The sequence below is a fragment of the Hemiscyllium ocellatum genome, chromosome 14 (assembly GCF_020745735.1).
Source record: "Hemiscyllium ocellatum isolate sHemOce1 chromosome 14, sHemOce1.pat.X.cur, whole genome shotgun sequence".
Lineage (NCBI taxonomy): Eukaryota > Metazoa > Chordata > Chondrichthyes > Orectolobiformes > Hemiscylliidae > Hemiscyllium > Hemiscyllium ocellatum.
The window spans coordinates 16276257-16298062 of record NC_083414.1 but is presented as its reverse complement, the minus strand read 5'-3'; the positions used below and the strand labels follow the sequence as shown (position 1 = coordinate 16298062).

The window sequence follows — 21806 nt, the reverse complement described above, 5'->3', positions numbered from 1 at the left end:
GGTGAATTTCTGCAGTGCACCTCATACATTTGTATATACTGCAGCTACTGAGCATTGGTGGTGGAGGTTGATGCTTGTGGATGTGGTGCCAGTCAAGCAGGCTGCTTTGCCCTGAATTATATCGAGGTTTTTAAGTGCAGTTAGAGCTACAACAAATTGGGGGAACCTTGTTTGTGGACTGGTTGTAACACATGATGTTGAGCAGACATGGCTTACTGGATTGGCTCACTTTGGTGTTCAGAAACTGAAGAGCCAAGAAGGCAGGTGACCAGGTCTTTTTATTCTGGGCTGGCTTCCAGATCAGAATAGTTGGAATTTTTCCAAATGAAAACATACAAAGGTTTATTATCTCCTAAAAGCTAAGAGCAAAAACCTGGCTAATGTAAAGGCTCCTCTTGGTCATGGCATTCTGAGAGAGGAGTAAAAAATGAGGTCTGCAGATGCTGGAGATCACAGCTGCAAATGTGTTGCTGGTCAAAGCACAGCAGGTTAGGCAGCATCTCAGGAATAGAGAATTCGACGTTTCGAGCATAAGCCCTTCATCAGGAATAAGAGGAACAATTATCAACCAGCCAGCCACAGTGTGTGCTGTCTTGGCAGAGATAATGTGGGGAGATCATTTCCTTTCTTCATACTTGGTCAGCACACTAGGGATTTGGCACGTATTGGTGTTGTAATTCTGAAAAATGAACTATAAGCCAGCAGAAAGTGCTGCAAGGTCCAAATGTCAGCACATTTGCTTTTTAACACATCTATGACTTGACAAAAGTGTATATGTTTAAGCAGCTGTGAGTAACATTTGTAACATTTCTCGTCCATCTCTACCAGTGTTGCCATTGATTAGAGTATTTTTTAGAGAATGAAACTCTTTCTATTGATCCAAATGTATAACTTGCTATTATTTTTAATAATGTATCAAAATGGATGAGTCTATCAATTCGTGCTCGATCGGTTATGTAACTAAAATTGATTTTTTTTGGCAAGTATGTTGAGATTGCCTGTGCATGGTTTCCATTGCTAATCCCCTGGCAAGAAACTGGAAGCACCTTCAATTAAATGAATAGCAATTCTGGCTTGCATTTATATAGCACCTTTCTTTTACTGAGCAAAATGCTCCCTGCACATTTCGGGTATGCCATCCAGCAAAATTTGCACTGAGCATCGAAAGATGACATGAAAACAGGTTTGCTCAAATCAGTAGGAAGGTGGAAAGGTGTTGGGGGAAAGTTCTGGAGCTTCGAGCTAGTTGAGGTGATGAAACTGAGGGATGCTTTAGACGTTAGAGTTGGAGGATTGAGGGTTGCAGGAGGTCAGGGCCAGGAAAAGAATTGGAAACACGGATTGAAATATTTAGATTGAGCTCTTACTCAACTAAGAGTCATTGAGTTAGTGTATGCAAATGAAAGATGGACAAGGATTGGTGAAATTTGGCATATGGACACAGAAGTTTCAAAGACTTTAAGCTGATTGGAATGTTGAAGATGGGAGGTTGGCCAGGAGTGCATTGGACTAGTCAAGCTTAGAAGTAATAATGTGTTTAAGGGTTTCAACAGCAGTTGGGTTCAGGCAGGAATAGAGTTTGGTTACAAACAATAAATGAGGATCTGGTGCTAAGCACAAGTGCTCTTTAAAAGAACCAGGAAAGATCCTGGTTAAATGTTACTGTGATAAGGGCAGGAGCTTACATATCACATATCCACTGTGACCAATTAGAATAACTTCTGGAAGGGTCTTTTGCAGTGGTAGTGTCCCTCACTCTGGCCTAAGACGTTCGGGTTCAAATCCCGTCCGCTCTAGAGCTTTGTAATAATGTTCCTGAACTAGTTGATAAAATATCTAGAACAACATCTGAAGGGGCCTTACGGTACAGTGATAATGTCCCTAGCTCTGGACCAGGAGGCCTGAGTTCAAAGCCCATCTGTTCCAGAGATGTGTAATAACATCTTTGAACAGATTGATCAGAAAAATATGAAAATGAAGTCCGGAAATGAATAATCTGAACAAAATGATGCTCAGTTCACAATGAGAAGAGAATTGGTAGCTTTCGCTCAGTAGTGCTGATGCCTCCTGTTATTTTGATTGGCAATGGACTGACGAGGAGTAGGGACTGGATTTGTTGCACACTTCATCAATTGGATACACCTGGGCCAATGTTATAAATGTACTGGAAAAACCTAGTTAAGAGCACTGGCCCCGCTATTGCAATTAATGTAATATTGGCATTTGCTTTATCCAGTGCACTTGACTCTGTCACGCACCCTGTATGATGAATACGTTGAGCCACTTATCCTCTTGGATTAGTAGCTGAGCTTGAGTTATCAGATTAGTGTGTCCTAGAGCAGTGGTGATACTATTGCTACTGAGTTCAGTCATCAATCCGTGCACATTATAGTTAATAGCATTTGGCATGTCTGGTGGACCTGTCATTTAGTATGCCTATGTTTTGCAAATGCTCGAAATTGTCCTTCGGTGTGTTGTGATTCTACACAGTATCTAACACCAAGTGTGATTTGTGCCAAAGCATTCTTAATGTAAGTTGCAGATGCTGGAGAATGGAGCTGGAGAAAACACAGCTGATAGAGCAGTAACAGAGGAGGAGGGGATGATGAAAGCTTCTGACCTGAAATGTCAGACCCCCCCACCCCTACCCCCGGTTGACCTGTTGTGCCACTTCCAGCTCCACATTCTATCCACTAATGGAAGTTGTGACCCTAACCAATTAATTGAAGTTGTTTCACTGGCTGACGATTCCGAATGCCTGGAAGTTCAGTTGAAGGAGTTCTGCTCAGCTGATCTTCAGTTGGAATGTGGTCTTTCCGCAGTTTCTGTGAAGTGGCCTAGTTGTTTTGTAAGTAAAGGTAGATGCCATTTTACATGCAAAAGCCTGTAGAGGATGGATGAAGAATGGTGTGTCTGTGTGTCTATCACCTTTGTTTCAGTTTCCTATTTCAGGAATTTCGAGAATGAAGAAAATGAAAATTTTAAGAGTATCAATATTTTGTCTCATTTGTTCGATACTTCATAGCTGCATAATTTAATAAGAGAGGTCACTGAACTGAAACAGATCCTTTCAGGAGGAATCAATTCACCAACATTATAACTGAATGTTAAAACCATTGCTCTCTTCAGATATTGCCCGATTTCCAGTATTTTCTGTTCCCTAATTAATGGTAAAGTTTCTGATTTCAAGAAACGTGTTACAGGAAGATCACAGATTGCATGCTTATTTTGTGCAAACCGTCATGTCTTGTATCAATATATGGATAGTAATACATTTATTTCTTTGCGAGCGACTTAAGCATTGTCTTCAGGTTAGAGGTCTGGTGAAATAATTGGTCAAAGTGAAGGAAGCTGGAAAAGAGGAAAGCTGGAAAGGGGTGATGGTTGCAATTAGGGAATAGTGGAGAGAATTGGAGGGAATGGGGGTCATGTGAAGAGATTGAAATAAATCCAGACCTTTGGTTGGGATGATGCCATCCTGTTTTTGTTGTAAATTCTTATTTCTGTATGAATGAAAAAATTGTGTTAAGGCCAGTTGTCCTTAAAAAATATCCAAGACAGAGGTAGGTAGATTCTTGCTTACCAAGGGAATTTATAGGAATATAGAGTTAAGGTTAAAATCAGAGCAGCGTGATCTTGTTGAATGACAGAACAGGTTTGAAGGTCAGAGTGGCCTACTTCAGTTTCTTGTGTGTTTGTTTTGATGTAGCACGTATAATAGTCAAATTTCCCAAGGAAAAAATGTAGTAACATCAAAAAGGCTCATTTATTTAATGTTAGGCATGGTTTATGATGTGATGCTCAGCTAAACTGCTTAACCTGCTCTGCCAATGAAAATATCTTTATAATGCTCTTAATTTTTTTTTTAAAAAGTGATATTTCTGGTCAGTTGATCCATATAAAATATCATCCTGTTCAAATATTTTTGATGATCCTCCGAAGCAGGACTTAAACTTCGACCATCTGGTCCAGAGTTAGGGCACTACTGAACAAAATGTGTTTATACAATGTCCGACAGTGGTTACGTAGTGGCTAACATTTAGCTCCAGATATCACTATTTGCTGTGGTGGGGTTTGAACTCCAGTCCTCAGCACATTAGCCTGGGATTCAGCACTACCAGGTCAGTGATATTACCTCTACACCACCACTTCCGAGAACACTTCTAAAAGAATCTCTATCAACGGCCATTGTGGGAACTCACTTTGGACAAAGTGGGCATTAACAAACTTGCAAAGCTCTGGGGCTGAAAAGTGAACTTTGACACAACTTTGAATTTAGAGAGATGAATGACCCTTTCAGATTTCCTCACACATTGCTGAAATCCAGATAATGAAATGGTGGGTTTAAACTTGTTTGCTATTATTTTAGGGCTTTAGAATGTATTGCTTGAAAAGTGCAGCAGGTCAGGCAGCATCAAAGGAACAGGAGAATCGACGTTTCTGGCATAAGCCCTTCTTCAGGAATGAGGAAAGTGTGCCAAGCAGGCTAAGATAAAAGGTAGGGAGGAGGGACTTGGGGGAGGGGCGTGGGAATACGGAAGGTGGAAGGAGGTTAAGGTGAGGGTGATAGGCCGGAGAAGGGATGGGGCGGGGGAGAGGTCTGGAAGAAGATTACAGGTCAAGAAGGCAGTGCGGAGTCAGAGGGTTGGGACTGAGAAAAGGTGGGGGGAGGGAAAATGAGAAAGCTGGAGAAATCTGCATTCAACCCTTGTGGTTGGAGGGTTCCTGAGTGGAAGATAAGGTGCTCTTCCTCCAGGCGTCGTGTCGCCATGGTCTGGCGATGGAGGCAGCCAAGGACCTGCATGGCCTTGGCGGAGTGGGAGGGGGAGTTAGTGTTCAGCCATGGGATGGTTGGGTTGGTTGGTGCGGGTATCCCAGAAGTGTTCTCTGAAAGGTTCCACAAGTAGGCGGCCTGTCTCCCCAATGTATAGGAGGCCACAACGGGTGCAGCGGATGCAGTAAATTATGTGTGGAGGTGCAGGTGAACTTCTGATGGATATGAAAGGATCCCTTAGGGCCTTGGAGGGAAGTGAAGGGGGGAGGTGTGGGCGCAAGTTTTGCATTTCTTGCGGTTGCAAGGGAAGGTGCCGGGAGTGGAGGTTGGGTTGGTGGGGGGTGTGGATCTGACTAGGGAGTCGTGGAGGGAGTGGTCTTTCTGGATTTTAGGCTTGTGTTTGTGATTTCTTTTAATTTAAAAGGAATATTTCTCCCACCACAGGCCACCTGTCCCAATATGCTGTGGCACCTCGAATATTTGTGACAGGCATGATTAAATTCTACTGGGTGGCAGCAGATCTACTCAGAACTTTGGGCCTCCTGAAACTCCGTATAAACATTTTTAAATGTTGAAGTAACACCTGTTCTTTGGTTTTAAAAGATAAAAATTTTAACTCCAACAATTGGCCATGCTTTGCTGTTGATTGATTCATGAATTTCACCTGATGTTTAGCTGATAGTTTATCCTACCTGGTGGCCAGAAAAATGTGCCTCAAAGTAATCTTTAATTCCATAGGTTTGCAGTTTTGAAAATATGTATTTAATTTTCTGAATGGAGTTTCCATACTGACATCTGATGGTTATTGGCAATTATTTGGTAAAGTAATCCCAGTGCTGTGCACTTTTTCCAGTTAGTACCTGGGGATGTTGGGAAAACTACGAAATCTCTGGGTATTAAAACTACAAATCAGCGCGGATGACAAAATTGGTGTCGGTTGTCACAATAGGTTTGGAACACCAGGAATTGGTTTCAGTTCATTTACAATGGAGTCAGTTATGGAGCAAAAACAAATGGGATTGAGCAATGGGGAAAGACGGTGAAACGTGGAGTCATAGAGATGGACAGCACAGCAACAGACTTGTCCATGCTGACCAGATATCCTAAATTAATCTAGTCCCATTTGCCAGCACTTGGCCCATATCCTTCTAAACCTTTCCTTTTCAGATCCCATCCAGATGCCTTTTTGAATGCTGTAATTGTACCAGCCTCCTCCACTTCTGGCAGCTCATTCCATACAAACACCACCCTCTGTGTGAAAATGTCCCTTAGGTACATTTTTAAATCTCTCCCCTCTCACCTTAAATCTGTGCCCTCTAGTTCTGGATACTCTCAACCTGAGGAAAATACCTTGTGTATTTATCCTATCCATGCCCCTTATGACCTTATAAACCTCTATTAGGTCACCCTTCATCCTCCAGTGGTCCAGGGAAAACAGCCCCAGTCTGTTCAGCCTCTCTTTATAGCTGAAACCCTCCAACTCCAGCAATGTCCTTTGTAAATCTTTTCTGAAACTTTTCAAGTTTCACAACATCCTTCGTATAGGAAGGAGACCAGAATTGCACACAGGATTCCAAAAGTGGCCTAACCAATTTCCTGTGCAGCCCCCGCAACATGACCTCCCGGAGGAGAAATGTTGCCATGTCTGTGGCTGTTGAATTTCAGGACTCCGGGGGATCTGACTTGTGTTAACATCAGTTACTGGCTGTTAGAACCATATTTGTAAAATTACTTTGACTGTAGAGTCAGAGATGTACAGCATGGAAACAGACCCTTCGGTCCAACCCGTCCATGCCAACCAGATATCCCAACCCAATCTAGTCCCACCTGCCAGCACCCGGCCCATATCCCTCCAAACCGTTTCTATTCATATACCCATCCAAATGCCTCTTAAATGTTGCAATTGTACCAGCCTCCACCACTTCCTCTGGTAGCTCATTCCATACCCGTACCACCCTATGTGTGGAAAAGAAGCCCCATAGGTCTCCTTTATATCTTTCCCCTCTCACACTAAACCTATGGCCTTTAATTCTGGACTCCCCGACACCAGGGAAGAGACTATGCCTATTTACCCTATCCATGTCCCTCATAATTTTGTGAACCTCTATAAGGCTGGCAAATAGCTTAGAATCAGATTTTATTGTCACGAGTACAGAAGTATGAGTACAGCAAAAAATGTCCAGAGGTACTTCGGTATAAAGTAGAAAATAAAGAAACAAGTTAAAAGTTAAAAATCTCTGTCTTTCTTGGTACTAAGTAGAAAATTAAAATTAAAGTTCAGCGGTCTGTCTGTCATGCTTCGCCATGCTGGGCTTCCATTCCTTGGGCTGTCTGCTCTCTCTGCAGCCACAGATGCCAGGGAGTCTCCCTCATTGCCACATGGGATTTGCTTTTCCCGTATTGAGTTCAATCTCCGACTGTCATTGTCCTGATCCAGGCCTCCAGCTGCTGCCACGCTCCAGACCCAATGAAGCCATGATCCTGTCGCTTTCCCTGCCTCCATCGAGCTCACTCCAATGGTAAGTTCGATCTCCCCTGTGCCTATTGCCACTGCAGATACTCTGATACCTGGGGCAGCCTTCTATCAATGCTGCTGTAAATGCTGGGGACCCTCTTTCACTGCCATGCACTTGGCTTGCTTTCCCACGCACTGGGCTTGTCTGTGCTGCAAAAATTCATTCTCCATGGAAGGTAAGTACATTTAAAGTAGGAAGAAAAAGCAGTGAAAGTACAAAAAAATGTAAAAGCGAATGGACCCAGATGACTTGCGAGCAGGAGCCTTCACTCTGTGCTGTTACTCTGCATTACTTAACCCAGCTGGTATTATCTACTATCACTCTCCACAGGAGCTGCTCCTGTCCACACCAATCTTCACCATGTACACAGCAGGTACTCATGTGACTCAGCCAATGTTGCAGGCAAGGATGTCCTGAGGCATGGTACATTGGTGAGACTAAGCAGAGGCTACAACAACGGATGAATGGACACCGCACAATAATCACCAGCCAGAAGTGTTCCCTCCCAGTTAGAGAACACTTCAGCGGTCCTGGGCATTCGACATCAGACCTTAGGTGACCATCCTCCAAGGTGGGCTTCAGGACAGGCAACAATGCAAACTGGTCGAGCAGAGGCTTATAGCCAAGTTCGGTACCCATTAGGATGGTCTCAACTGAGATCTTGGGTACATGCCATACTACAGGTACCCCTTTGCACTATACACTCTCTCTCACATGCGCACACTTCCACAGACCCCCACACTCAGACCCTTTCTCATGCACAAGCTCACACATACACCCCCTGCCGCCCCCCACACACTCTGCCATGCAAGCACCCTCTCACAGACTTGTATTCCATTACACACTCACACATAAACCATACGTATCTCTCTCAGACACTCACACCCCATGCATGCACTCACTCAGTCACCTCTGCATGTGCGCGCACAAGTTTGTGGGGTGAATTTGTACTTCCAGAACTTTATTTTGCTCAAAACTGCGTAAATCCATGTAAGATTCTATAAATCCAACTTTAGAAATAGAATCTGTCTGATCTAACATTGGGACACAGATTTTAACCTCACACCTTCAATGCATTATCTGCGCTGCAATGGCATCTATTGTTAAAATTATCTTGAGAACGTAACTTTAAAAAAGTTCTGGGATTCACGTGTGAGGGAACCGAAACTAAAATGGTAATTCTAAAAGCTGAAAGGATTAAGCTAAATTTGTTTAACATTACATTCCATGACATTGCAATTCTGATGCGATAATTCTGTGTCTTACGATTCTGCTCCACAACTACCTGATGAAGAAGCAGCGCTCCAAAAGCTAGTGTTTCCAGATAAACCTTTTGGACTATAACCTGCTGTTGTGAGATTTTTAACTTTGTCCACCCCAGTCCAACACGAGCACCTCCACATCAATCTTTATCTGACCTGAATAGCAAATAAATCTATTCCTTTTTCCATCTTGCAAATCTCACTTCCCCTTTAAACACACCTGATCTATTAATCACTTCCTTCTGGTGATCTATTCAACATTCACACGCTGATTAATGAAGTTTCTTCCAAATTCCTTATTAGTAATTATCTTGTATTTATGACTGAGGGTTTTGGACTTCACTGTAAATGGAAATTATGTTTGATATGGTGTGATAGATTTTGTGGGGCAGAGAGGATTATGGGAGGAAGAAACAGATGCAACATGTCTGTTTAATGGCAAAGCTTACAAATACAAATTGCTTGGGGTCATGTGACATTCCACAAAACCTTTTCATTCGTTTAGATCCCATGAACATGTTGCCAGTCATCGCTTCTGGCGACTAAATAATGTTTTATCCAGAACTAAATTAACCACTCTGCTAACTTTTGAGTTAGAACAGAAAATCACTTTGTACGCAGGCTTGGTACAATGTCCACAATTTGTCTCTTCATTGAGGGGAGGTTATGTGCTTTTACTTTGCATTGCCAGCACATGTGGTTGTGACCCTTCACCATTTGCTGATCCATAAATGTTTATATTTTATGAGATGGGAACATTCACGGAATGTTTTGATCCTCTGGGATTTTTCACCATCTTGCAGTTACATTTATTGATTGAATCTTGACAGTTTCATAAATTGCTAATTGCACTGTTCAGTGCTTGATGCCTACGCACCTATTGTTAGCTCAGAGATCTGGCCAGCTCGTTTAACACTGGCCATGTTGAGTTGACTGCCTGTGTTCAGTATTATCACAACATTAGCCTGTGTCTTGTCAGGATTCACTTCACTGGGGATCTTGAGATTCTCTATCCATCTTAGCAAAGTAAAATCGCGGAATGATGGAGCGCGCAAGGAGACCATTTGGTTTATCATGTCTGTGCCAGATTTTTAAAAGTGATCGAATTACTGCTGTCCTGCCTTTTAGAGTCAAAGTCATAAAGATGTACAGCATGGAAACAGACCATTCGGTCCAACTTGTCCATACTGACCAGATATCCTAACCTAATCTAGTTCCATTTGCCAGCATTTGACCCATATCGCTCTCAACCCTTCTATTCATATACCCATCCAGATGCATTTTTCCATAACTCCTCCATGTTTTCCTGGTCAGTTAGTTACTGATTCCTGTCTTTTGAAGGTTATGGTTTTATCGCTTCCATTAAATTTTCTGCAGTGCATTCCAGATAAAGTTTTTTTTTAAAATTCTTATCTCATCGCTAGTTATTTTGAAAAACATCAAAAGTCCGTATTTTCTATTTATCGACTCTTCAGTCACTGGGAACTGTTTCTCCTTATTTCTCAGCTTCAATTTGAATGCATAACTTAAATCTACATGGAATACACCTCTGCTCCAAGGTGAACCAATTATCACTTCTGTGTCACTGAAGTCTCATCTCATGTCATTCTAGTAAATCTCCAGGATGTTCTGTCAGGACTTTAGTATCTGTTACCCTAAATTGTCGAGCCTCCAGTTGGCCACACAAATGCAGCTGAATCCCAATTCCAACAAACCTGTGAGCACCAGAGATTTACAATTCATTCAAATTGTTTTTTTTGTAAAAATCTAAATTATCAATAGGAAGTTACTTGCTACTTGGTCGTACTTGGAGTGGAGTTGGAGAAGCTGGAAACTCTGGCTTCTTAGTAGGAAATCCAAGTGGATGAAGACAACATGAATAAAAAGAGAAAATGCTGGAGACTCTGCAGGTCTTGCGGCATCAGCAGAGAGAAAAACATTATGGCTTCAGGAAAATCAAATTGTTTGAAATAGTCAGGAGGGAAGAATTAGGTCAAGTAATTTATTTAATTTCTGGGTGTTTTGCGTTGTAATGTCTAATTCTGGAAAAGAATGAGTTTTCTGGTGTTTTGCATTATATGTTCCATAGTCCAGTTAAAAGGATTTTTTTTGTAATGTAAATATTGAGAGTATGAAGTGCTTGGTTCTGGATTATTCTAGTTTACGTTTTGGCGGGCAAACAATTTAAACATGGTGTTTGGGTTCTGGAGCACCAACAAAGGTAGATTTTTAGATACACAGATTTTTTTTTTACTTTGGACTATTTTGTAGTGCCAATTCTTTTTCTCCAAGAATAAGAGCAACAGGAAATGCTGGAAACACTCCTTTGGTCAGGCATCATCTATATAGAGAACAGACTTATTAGAAATGCAGAGTCTACATTGAAATATGCATTTCTTTACATGCATAACTAGCTGCTGTTGTACAGACAAGTCAGTAACCTCAGCAGAACTTCTGAGGAGCCAGTGTTTTCCATTACCCAGCAGATCCACTGCAGTTTGGCATTTAGACGTATTATGGTGCCTAACCGTGGAAGTAAGATTTACAATTGATGCATGCATTTTTAAAGGAAGGTACATTTCCATTTAGATTTGCAATTGAATTTCAGTTATTTAAAATACTGAACACAGGCTGCTTTGTAACCGATGCCTTGTATCACAATTCACCTGGCTGTGATTGTTACACATTTATTTTCATCAAATCATTAGCCACCACCCCATGGTTAGTTAGATTTGTTATAGTGAGACCCTACATTTATTTCAGATTTCTGGCATCTACAATGTTTCCACTTGCCCTACAGCAAGGACAATTTCACTGGCTCAATGACTTGCTCACTGTCAATTTAAGAACCTGATAACCATGCAGATCTTTCACATGTTCCAGTGAAGTTTGCACCATATTCTAACTCTGAAGTGCTCCCAGTCAAGTGTGAATTACTGACGTGCCTGGGTTCCCTCAAAATGCACAGAAATGATTTGATTTCATAATAGCTGCTTGTTTGAAATTATTTAGGGATCTGACTTTAATCATCTCCAATATTAATGTGGGGATCTATGTTGCAATCAGAGAAAATATTCATAATCCTTTCTCTACCTTATCACAGTATTCTGAATGCTACAGATTCTCTACTTGACAGTAGTAGGTGGTCACTGTTTCTTGAATTCATGAAGGGGAAGATGGGTACAAATTTGACATGACACCTCCATGTGAGCTTTGACTGTGTCAGTGTTTGATAAACATTCCATTTTGAAAAAAACTAATCTGTAGAGCCAAGAAGGATTTTATTACTCCCTTGAAGTGCACACATCTTTCTTCTGTGCACATCCTCTAATGTGTCATGTTTTATTGTTGATTCTCAATTTAAAAAAAGGACATTATACTTGACGCTGCTTGGTGGCCGTGTACTTTGGTAGCACATAAACACCCACTGCACGATGCAGATTATTTGATGATTTTTATGTTTATCTTAATGTTTACCCAGCTATTAATGATGCAGAAGTTGTAATCACTCACCCTCCAGATTGAAGGTGGGAGAGAAAAATGTCAGAAGTATAGTTTGAAACAAAAATAATTCAGAATTTAAGTTAGATCATGTAAAACTTGCTCTGAAAAGAGGAACTTAATAGTGGGAAAAAGTTTCATAAAAGAACTGAAGACTTTGATGTTTTGGGCAGTGTATTTTACCTGTCATTTGCAGGAATACCTCAACAGGAAAATGAGATAATTATATGTAGTGCAGGGTGGGCGGATGTACCGGATCTTTCCGCTGATTATACAGCGAATGAAATCTGCCACCCTGACTTGGTCTGGCCTACATATTACTCCAGACTGAGCAATGTGCTTTGCTATTAACTGCCCTCTGCAATGGCTGAGCCAGCCGCTCATTTCAAGGGTAATCGGGGATGAGAAACAAATGCTGGTCTTAACAGGTATGGTCGAGGGGAAAAAAGCACGTTCGAGGTAATTCACTTGCATCAGCATGATTCACTTACGAGACACTGTGTGCTCATTGCAATTCTGTGAGTTGAACATCTTGAAAGTTCTTAGTAAAGGTGTGAAGGAGATTCTTGCCTCAATTCAATTATATACACAACATTTTCTTTTCTGCTTTTCATTCAATATTTAGAAGAGATTTTATATTTTGATTTTAAAAAAGAGTGTTAGGTTTATATCAGAATGAGCTTGAGTTTGATTTATTGTTGCATGCAGATTGTACCATGCAAAGTGCATCAAGTCAGCAGAAGTGTGTGCAGAATACAGTGTTACGGCCACAGAGAAGGTACAGTGAGAGGTCCGAATTAATATTTGAGAAGTCCATTCAAAAGTAGAGTGTGGTGCTGGGAAAGCACAGTAGATCAAGCAACATCCGAGGAGCAGGAGAATTGACGTTTCAGGCAAAAGCCCTTCGTCAGAAATGAAGGGCTTATGCCCAAAACGTCAATTCTCCTGCTCCTTGGATGCTGCCTGACCTGCTGTATTTTTCCATTGCCACATTCCCAACTCTGATCTCCTCCATCATCTGCAGTCCTCACTTTCTCCAATTCTGTTTAAAAAATTGGATAACAGCAGGGAAGATGTTATGTTTGAATCTGTTTGATGAATACTTGACAAAATACTGCTCACCTTGCAATCAGATTTGTTTATTTATACATAACAAAATTTCAATAAAATACAAGCCCAAGAAAGATAGCGATATCCTCAGTTAGTGACTGAAGGAGCTGTACATGCAATTTATGGCCACCACCATAGAGTCATAGAGATGTATAGCATGGATACAGACCCTTCGGTCCAATCAGTCCATGCCGACCAGCTCTCCCAACCCAACCTAGTCCCACCGGCCAGCACCCGGCCCATATTTCTCCAAACCCTTCCTATTCATATACCCATCCAAATGCCTCTTAAATGTTGCAATTATACCAGCCTCCAGCACTTTCTCTGGTAGTTCATTCCATACCCATACCACCCCCTGAGTGAAAAAGTTGCCCCTTAGGTCTCTCTTATGTCTTTCCCCTTTCACCCTAAACCAATGCACTCTAGTTCTGGACTCCCCCACCCCAGCGAAAAGACTGCTTATTTATCCTATCCATGCCCCTCATAATTTTGTGAACCTCTATAAGGTCACCCCTCAGCCTCCAATGCTCCAGGGAAAACAGCACCAGCCTGTTCAGTCTCTCCCTATAGCACAAATCCTCTCACCCTGGCAACATCCTTGTAAATCTTTCCTGAACCCTTTCAAGTTTCACAGCATCTTTCCAATAGGAAGTAGACCAGGATTGCACAAAATATTCCAACAGTGGCTTAACCAATGACCTGTACAGCTGCAACATGACCTCCCAACTCCTGAAATCAATACTCTGACCAATAAAGGAAAGCATACTAAACGCCACCTTCACTATCTTATCTACCAGTGACTCCACTTTCAAGGAGCTATGAACCTGCACTCCACGGTCTCTTTGTTCAACTACACTCCCTAGGACCTTACCATTAAGTTTGTAAGTCCTGCTCAGAATTGTTTTCCCAAAATGCAGCACCTCGCATTTATCTAAATTAAACTCCATCCACTACTACTCAGCCCATTGGTCCATCTGGTCCAGATTCGGTTGTAATCTGAGGTAACCCTCTTCGCTGTCCACTATACCTCCAATTTTGGTGTCTGCAAACTTACTAACTGTACCTCTTATGCTCGCATCCAAATCATTTGTGTAAATGACAAAAGTAGAGGACCCAGCACTGATTCTTGTGGCACTCCACTGGTCACAGGCCTCCAGTCTGAAAAACAACCCTCCACCACCACCCTCTGTCTTCTACTTTTTGAGCCAGTTCTGTATCCAAATGGCTAGTTCTCCCTGTATTCCATGAGATCTAAACTTGCTAATAAGTCTCCCATGGGGAACCTTGTCGAACGCCTTACTGAAGTCCATATAGATCACATCTTCTGCTTTGCCCTCATCAATCCTCTTTGTCACTTTCTCAAAAAACTCAATCAAGTTTGTGAGACATGATTTCCCACGCACAAAGCCATGTTGATTATCCCTCGTCAGTCTTTGCCTTTCCAAATACATGTACGTCCTGTCCCTCAGGATTCCCTCCAATAACTTGACCACCACCGATGTCAGGCTCACCGGTCTATAGTTCCCTGGCTTGTCCTTACTACCCTTCTTAAACAGTGGCATCACGTTTGTCAACCTCCAGCAGATCTGATAACTTTGAGGATTATTTCTACTCTTATCACAGACAATTTCAGATTTGGGGTAGTTTAGAGATCAGGTAGACTCTTAATAGCAAAAGTAAAATTGTTATCCATGGCTTATTAAGAGTGTTGGGCAGGTTGCCAGTGAGGATTTAGTAAAACTGGTGAGTCATGTAAGTTGAAAACAAAAATATTAAATACCGACATGTCAATTTGCAACATACATTCTGTTTTATTATATAATGTGTCTTGATACTGTGTTTGGTGCCTTTTTTTGGGGTTGTGATGGTTGTTGTTTTGGACTAGAGACCATTGCTATAGATAAAACTTTTGCAACAAAACTGTTTTTAAAAATTGAGGAGAATGAATAAAAGAATTGAGCATAAAATGAATGTAAGGTCCATCAGACTGAATTCTAGAGTTGATTTGAATTTCCAATCTCTGTACTTGACCGCTTAATTCAGTTTAGGGATTGCCAACTCAATAAATCCAGAAGTTTATATTTGAGAATTCATTGTTGTTCTGGATGTCTTGCCACAATGAATTAGTCAGCAGTTTTGAGTACCAATTATGTTATAACCCTTTAGCTTGCATGCTATAATTTGGCAGTGTTTCTCCAGACACATTCCACGTCCCACACTTGAAAACTTCCTTGTTGATCTCATACATCTCCATGCTCCCCAACTTTCTCTATGAGAGGTTTTTAAAAAAAGTCAATCCAGACAGCTATCTTGATTGCTATCCTAACACCTGTAGGGAAGGGAAGGTGATGTTAGTTGCATTAGGTGTTCCTCAAATTGAACTGGCTTAAAAGGAAACAGTTTTACTATATTTCAATGATATTTAGCTTTCCAACTCCATTAAGTAGCGTGTCCCTCAAGAAAACATTACCATTGATTTTCTTTCTGATGGGAAGGGTAGTTTTCAGTGAGTTGTATATGAATCACTTTAACGTATGATGTATCTGATGACATCGATACCCATTTAACTGGAGGATAATGAACATTTTATGTGCGCTTTTAAAAATGAATTGCAATTAATCCCGAGTGATTACTGTTCAGTGTCTGTTATAAAGTTCCTTTACTTGTGGGGAAAGAATGTTAATCCGTTGTGCACAGTTTCATTTCATAGACATCTTATTATTCAACTTTTCTGTAGCTACATTTTTATTGAATTCCAATAAGAATTTTTTAAAAATATAAAATCATTTGCAGAATGATGTCCAAAGATGGAATTCAATAAAGCGTCTTCCCTTACACATGTGATGGGCAGTTATTTCAAGACTCCCTGATTACTAAAGGTTACTACTTATAAAAGATGAATTTAGGAAATAAATGCTGTGTGTGAACAGAGAAACTCACTCCTCCCTTCCCTTCTCCCTCAGCATTTGTGAGCTAAATGGGGAGACAGTTAAATTACCTCAGTCCAATTCATCATTTGTAAGTGTATGCTTCAATTAATACAGACCAAGCCTGCTACAAAATGTTAATGACTGTGTACAGGCTTGAGAGATTTTGTTGTAATGTTTTATTATTAAATCCAAGTTATTGAAAGCAATATACATTATTTTATCTTGACAGGTGCTGGAGAATCTGGGAAAAGCACAATTGTAAAGCAAATGAAGTGAGTATTATTTTTGATGTTTTGAAGAATATAAACCATTTGTCCATGAACAGTATGTTATGCCCTCACTAGCGCATCCACTTTGATGGTCTTTATGGGCACCTCACTCCTGCATGTTGGGTTTGCCTGTGAACCTCCCATCATGCCATTCGGTGTTACTTCAAGGCAACAAGGAATTGTTAAAGGCGGGAGTAATCCACAGATCCAATAAGTATGTTCTTGATGAAATAGGGGTGAGATAAATCAACAATGTATGTCGTATTTTTAGATGATTGGAGGTAACTTGGTGTTGTATTATGCATTGTGTCCAATCTAAGACTGTGTTTGTTTGTTACTGACATTGAATGTCAATAGTTGAAGAACCATCTAATCTCAAATATTGAGAACCTTCACTTGGATCGGAGTAACGGGAATATATTTGGGGCTGCAAATGTGGGAGGTTATTTCTCGGTGGTCTTAAGGTGCGTTTACAGTAGGGAAATACAGGGGTATAAATTATTTTAAGGGATCCTTTTAAACAAGCGCGCACAGTGAACATGAGGAGTTGGAGTGGAAGAAACGCATACAGAAGGTGTAAAAAGCTAAAATGGTTTCCAAGGATTAGAACCACATGCAGGGATGTACAACAAGGGAGACTAAAATTTCTGTCTTGGCATTAAAGCAAATCGCAACATTAAGCTAATCCAGTTTTGTCATTTTGCAATGTTTTGAACTTAGTAATGAAGTGCTCAAAATCTTTTTCCATATTTTATGATGGTCACGTGTAAAGTTGCCATAATCCCAGAGGTCCAAAGCGCTGCTCTTTCATTACAGAGAGAAATGATTGGTAATGAGTTTAACTCTGAATGTCACCAATGCCTCAGGTGAGCACAGGGTTGAGAAAATGAGACTTTTTGTGGTGACCTTAGCCAGTTCAGGAATTGAACCCATGGTGTTGGCATCACACTGCATTGCAAACTCGCCATCCAGCCAAACGAGCTAACTAGGAGGGTGCTCAATGTATTCCACATACTCAAGCCATCCAACTACATACCCTATTCCTATACTTTCATGCTTTTGATACACCATAGATGTGGAGCACAGAGATATGACATTCTATCGAGTAGATTGCTAATGGTTGGAGTCCAGAGTACAATCTCATGTTTTATGGATTATATACAAAAGTTCAAAGTACACTTGTATGATTTTGTTTAAGCAAATCAACTTGGTGGTTGATTGGATTGGTCCTTTTATGTGTTTCTCAGTTTCACCACAGACATATTTCACTGATACTCCACTGTTCTCAAACTTTAAAGATTTAGTGGAGATGCAGTGTGTTTTGCTTTGTGCCCTACTGAGGGAATGTAGTGAGGTGGCTGGTACTGATAGAATTGCCAGCTCTTACTTGATAAATTGGAGCATTTTCCTTAAATTACATGATCAAGGTGTACTCTCTAAATGAATGTTCAGAGGATGTCAATTAAAACACCTCTTTAAAACCATCTAGATGTGGAGCTACATTGCAGTGCTCGCTCCTAAAACAAAATTTCTCAATTTTGAATCATGGATCTAGTTGTGTTGCTTTTTATCCATGCTGTTTGGTTTGAAATGATTAGCTTTAAGATAACACATGTTATAGATGACCGTTGCAATTGTGTCAAAGACTGACTGATTATATTAGAAGTCGGTTAGAAGGTAATGCAAGGCCAGAGGTTCCATGGATGCTACAGTCAGGCTGTGTGGTGTAATAAAGTTATGTGGAACTGAAACATTTCTTCTTTGGATTTTATAGGATTATCCACGAGGATGGATACTCAGAAGAAGAATGTAGACAATACAAAGCTGTGGTATACAGCAACACCATCCAGTCTATCATGGCCATCATCAAAGCTATGGGAAACCTGAAAATAGACTTTGGAGAGTCTGGCAGAGCAGTAAGTCAACTCTGCGGGCAATTTAGTGGATATTTCTTGTAAACTGATCTATGTGTTTGATAAAAGTGTACTGTTATGATGACACACACAAGAAGACATAAACATTGCTGCTTTTTATGCGGGTTTCATTTACTGAGAGTTATTGGAGCAATCATTTTTTTTCATTCGTGGGTTGACATGCATCGTTTGTTGGTGAGCAGCTTTCTTGAGCTGTCGGAATCCATGTTGTGTAAGTACGCCCAGAGCGCTGTTCTGGAGATGTTCTAGGGTTTTGATGTCGTGAAGGGGTGATGAGTGATTTCCAAGTCAGCTGTTCTGTCAAATGGAGGGAAACTTTCAATTCTAGATGGGTTTGGAAAGTACTTTTGAAGCAGCATTGGTGAATTCCCACAGTGCGTTTTATAGATGCTACACACTGCTGCTACTGAGCATCAGTGGTGATGGGCCTGAATAGCACCACGTTCACGAATAGTCAAGCAGCTGCTTTGTCGTGGATGCTGTCAAGCTTCTTGGAGCTGAACCCATCCAGGCAAATGGGAGGGTCCTGGCCTGCCTCATAGATGGTGAACACGCCTTGGAGTCAGGTGGTGAGCCAGTCGCCGCATTATTCCCAGCCTCCGACCTGCTCTCGTCATCATTGGGTTTATGAGGCAAGTCCAGTCCAGTTGCTGGTCAATGGTAACCACCATGATATTGAGAGTGGGGAATTCAGTGATGGTAAGAGTGACTGTGACTTATTGAAGTTTGACATTCACAGCACATAAATGCCAGGCAATATTACTTGTCACTTTTCAATCATTCCTGAAGAAGGGCTTATGCCCGAAATGTCGATGCTGCCTGACCTGCTGCACTTTTCCAGCAACACATTTTTAAGCTCTGATCTCCAGCATCTGCAGTCCTCACTTTCTCCTAGTTGATTTTAACCTACTGCAAATTCTCTTGCAAGGATGCCTTCCTTGAAGAAGCTCTCCTCCTCCCTCTACAAAGATCTGTGAGTCCCTGTCTCTCTCTGCACCCCCCCATGTCATCTCTGCCCTGAAGCTCTTCAGCCATGTTCATTCCTGAAGAAGGGCTTATGCCGAAACGTCGATTCTCCTGTTCCTTTGCTGCCTGACCTGCTGCGCTTTTCCAGCAACACATTTTTTAGCACTTTTCAATCTAAGTCTGGATATTGTCCAGATCTTGTTTCATTTGGACATGGACACCTTAGATACTGAAGCAGTCTCAAATTATGCTGAACATTGTGCAATCAATTGACAAATGTTGCCCATTTCTGACCGTATGATGTTGTGAAGGTCATTGATCAAGCATCTAAGAAACTCGTGTGGAAATGTCCTGGAGCGGAAATGACTGACTTTAACAACTGCAAGTGTCTTCCTTTGTTCCAGGTGTGACGAAAACCAGTCGAGAGTTTTCTCCCCCCAATTCCCATTGACACTAGTTTTGCCACGGCTCTTTCATATCACACTTGGTCTTTATGTCAAGGGCTGTCACTCTCCCCTGTGCTCTAGAATTCAGCTCTACTGTCCATGTGAACCAAAGCTATAATGAGGTCAGGAGGTGAGTGGACCTGGTGGAACCCAAACTGGGCATCACTGAGCAGGTGCTGCTTGAAAGCACCATTGATGACACCTTCCATCAATTTACTGATGATTGAGAGTAGACTGGAGCAGTAATTGGCTGGGTTGGATTTGTCCTTTTATTTTTGTGGACAGGACATACCTGTGGAATTTTTGCATTGTGTCAGATGGTGCCAAGGTTGACAGTGTCAGGAAACTGTGCGTATGGGCTCAATTCCAAACTCTCTATTGCAAAGCCATGATGCCTCTCACAAAGGTTGCACTATGGATGCAAACAGGAGCAGAGAGTTGGTCGAAAAGAAGAGTGAGAATGTAGAAAAGTGAGGTAAAAGGTTCAGGAAAGGGGCCATGTCATCACTTCGTCTATCTTTCTCTCTTCTTCTCTATCTCCTGATCTTTATCCATTTTCCCCACCCCACCTCACTCCTCCTGAATGCAGTTGTTACACATTCCCATATTTATGGGGAATAGTGCACATGCTCTCTGTGTTGGCATACACAGCCATCAAGCTTTTTGTGTAGTTGAAACTGCACCAATGCAGGCAAAAAAGTGGGAAGTATTCCACCACACTCCTGACTTGGAGGTGCTGGACAGGCTTTGTGGAATTAGGAGGTCATAGAGATGTACAGCGTGGAAACTGACCCTTCGGTCCAACTCATCCATGCCAACCAGATATCCCAACCTAATCTAGTCCCATTTGCCAGCACTTAGCCCATATTCCTCCAAACTCTACCTATTCATATCCCCATCCAGATGTTTTTTAAATATTGCAATTGTACCAGCCCCCACCACTTCCTCTGGCAACTCATTCCATACCCGTACCACCCTCTGCGTGAAAAAGATGCCCCTTAGGTCTCTCTTATATGTTTCACCTCTCACCCTAAACCTATGCCCTCTAGTTCTGGACTCCCCAACCCCAGGGAAAAGATTTTGTCTATTTACCCTATCCGTGCCCCGCTTAATTTTATAAACCTCCTATGAGGGCACCTCTCAGTCTTTGATGCTCCAGGGAAAACAGCCCCAGCCTGTTCAGCCTCTCCTATTGCTTAAATCCTCCAACCCTGGCAACATCCTTGTAAATTTTTTCTGAACTCTTTCAAGTTTCACAACATCTTTCCAATAGGAAGGAGACCAGAATTGTATGCAACATTAAAGTCGCAACATTACCTCCCAACTTCTATACTCAATGCTCTGACCAATAAAGGAAAGCATATCAAACACCGCGTTCACTATCCTATTTACTTGTGGCTCTACTTTCAAGGAGCTATGAACCTGCACTCCAAGGTCTCTTTGTTCTCTAGGACCTTGCCATTAAGTGTATAAGTCCAGCTCTGATTTGCTTTCCCAAAATGCAGCACCTTGCTTTTATCTAAATTAAACTCCATCTACCACATCTCAGCCCATTGGCCCATCTGACCGAGATCCATTGTAACCTGAGGTAACCTTCTTTGCTGTCCACCACACCTCCTCCAATTTTGGTGTCATCTGCAAACTTACTAACTATATCATCCTACGTTCATATCCAAATCATTTATATAAATGATGAAAAGTAGTGGACCCAGCACTGATCCTTGTAACACTCCACTGGCCACAGACCTCCAGTCTGAAAAACAACCCTTTCACCAACACCCTTCATCTTCTACTGGTGAGTTACTTTAAACAGCATTTCTAATCTCTGACCTACTCTTGTAGCCACAGTGTTTATACAAACATCCCATTCAGTTCTGGTCTGTGCTAACCCCCAGGTTGTTGATAGTGAGGGATTCAGCCATTGTAATGCTATTGAACATCAATTTGAGTCTCTCTTTATTTAAGAGCTTGTCATTGCCTGGAATTTGTGTGGTGCAAACATTACTTACAGCTATCAGCCAATGCCAGAATCTCATCTCGGTTGTGGTGTAGGTGGATGTGGACTGCTTGACAATCTGAGGGGTGGCAAATGGTGCTG

At 41.5% G+C, this 21806-nt stretch overlaps 1 protein-coding gene across 1 annotated transcript in view; it reads left to right on the top strand.

Moving 5' to 3' along the window:
* The window catches only part of LOC132822263 (guanine nucleotide-binding protein G(i) subunit alpha-2), a 249390-nt gene that overhangs the window by 98499 nt on the left and 129085 nt on the right, over positions 1-21806 (top strand). Inside the window, exons 2-3 of the mRNA XM_060835406.1 lie at positions 16323-16365; positions 18137-18278. Coding sequence (XP_060691389.1) covers positions 16323-16365; positions 18137-18278 — 185 coding nt within the window. The remainder of the gene's footprint in view (positions 1-16322; positions 16366-18136; positions 18279-21806) is intronic.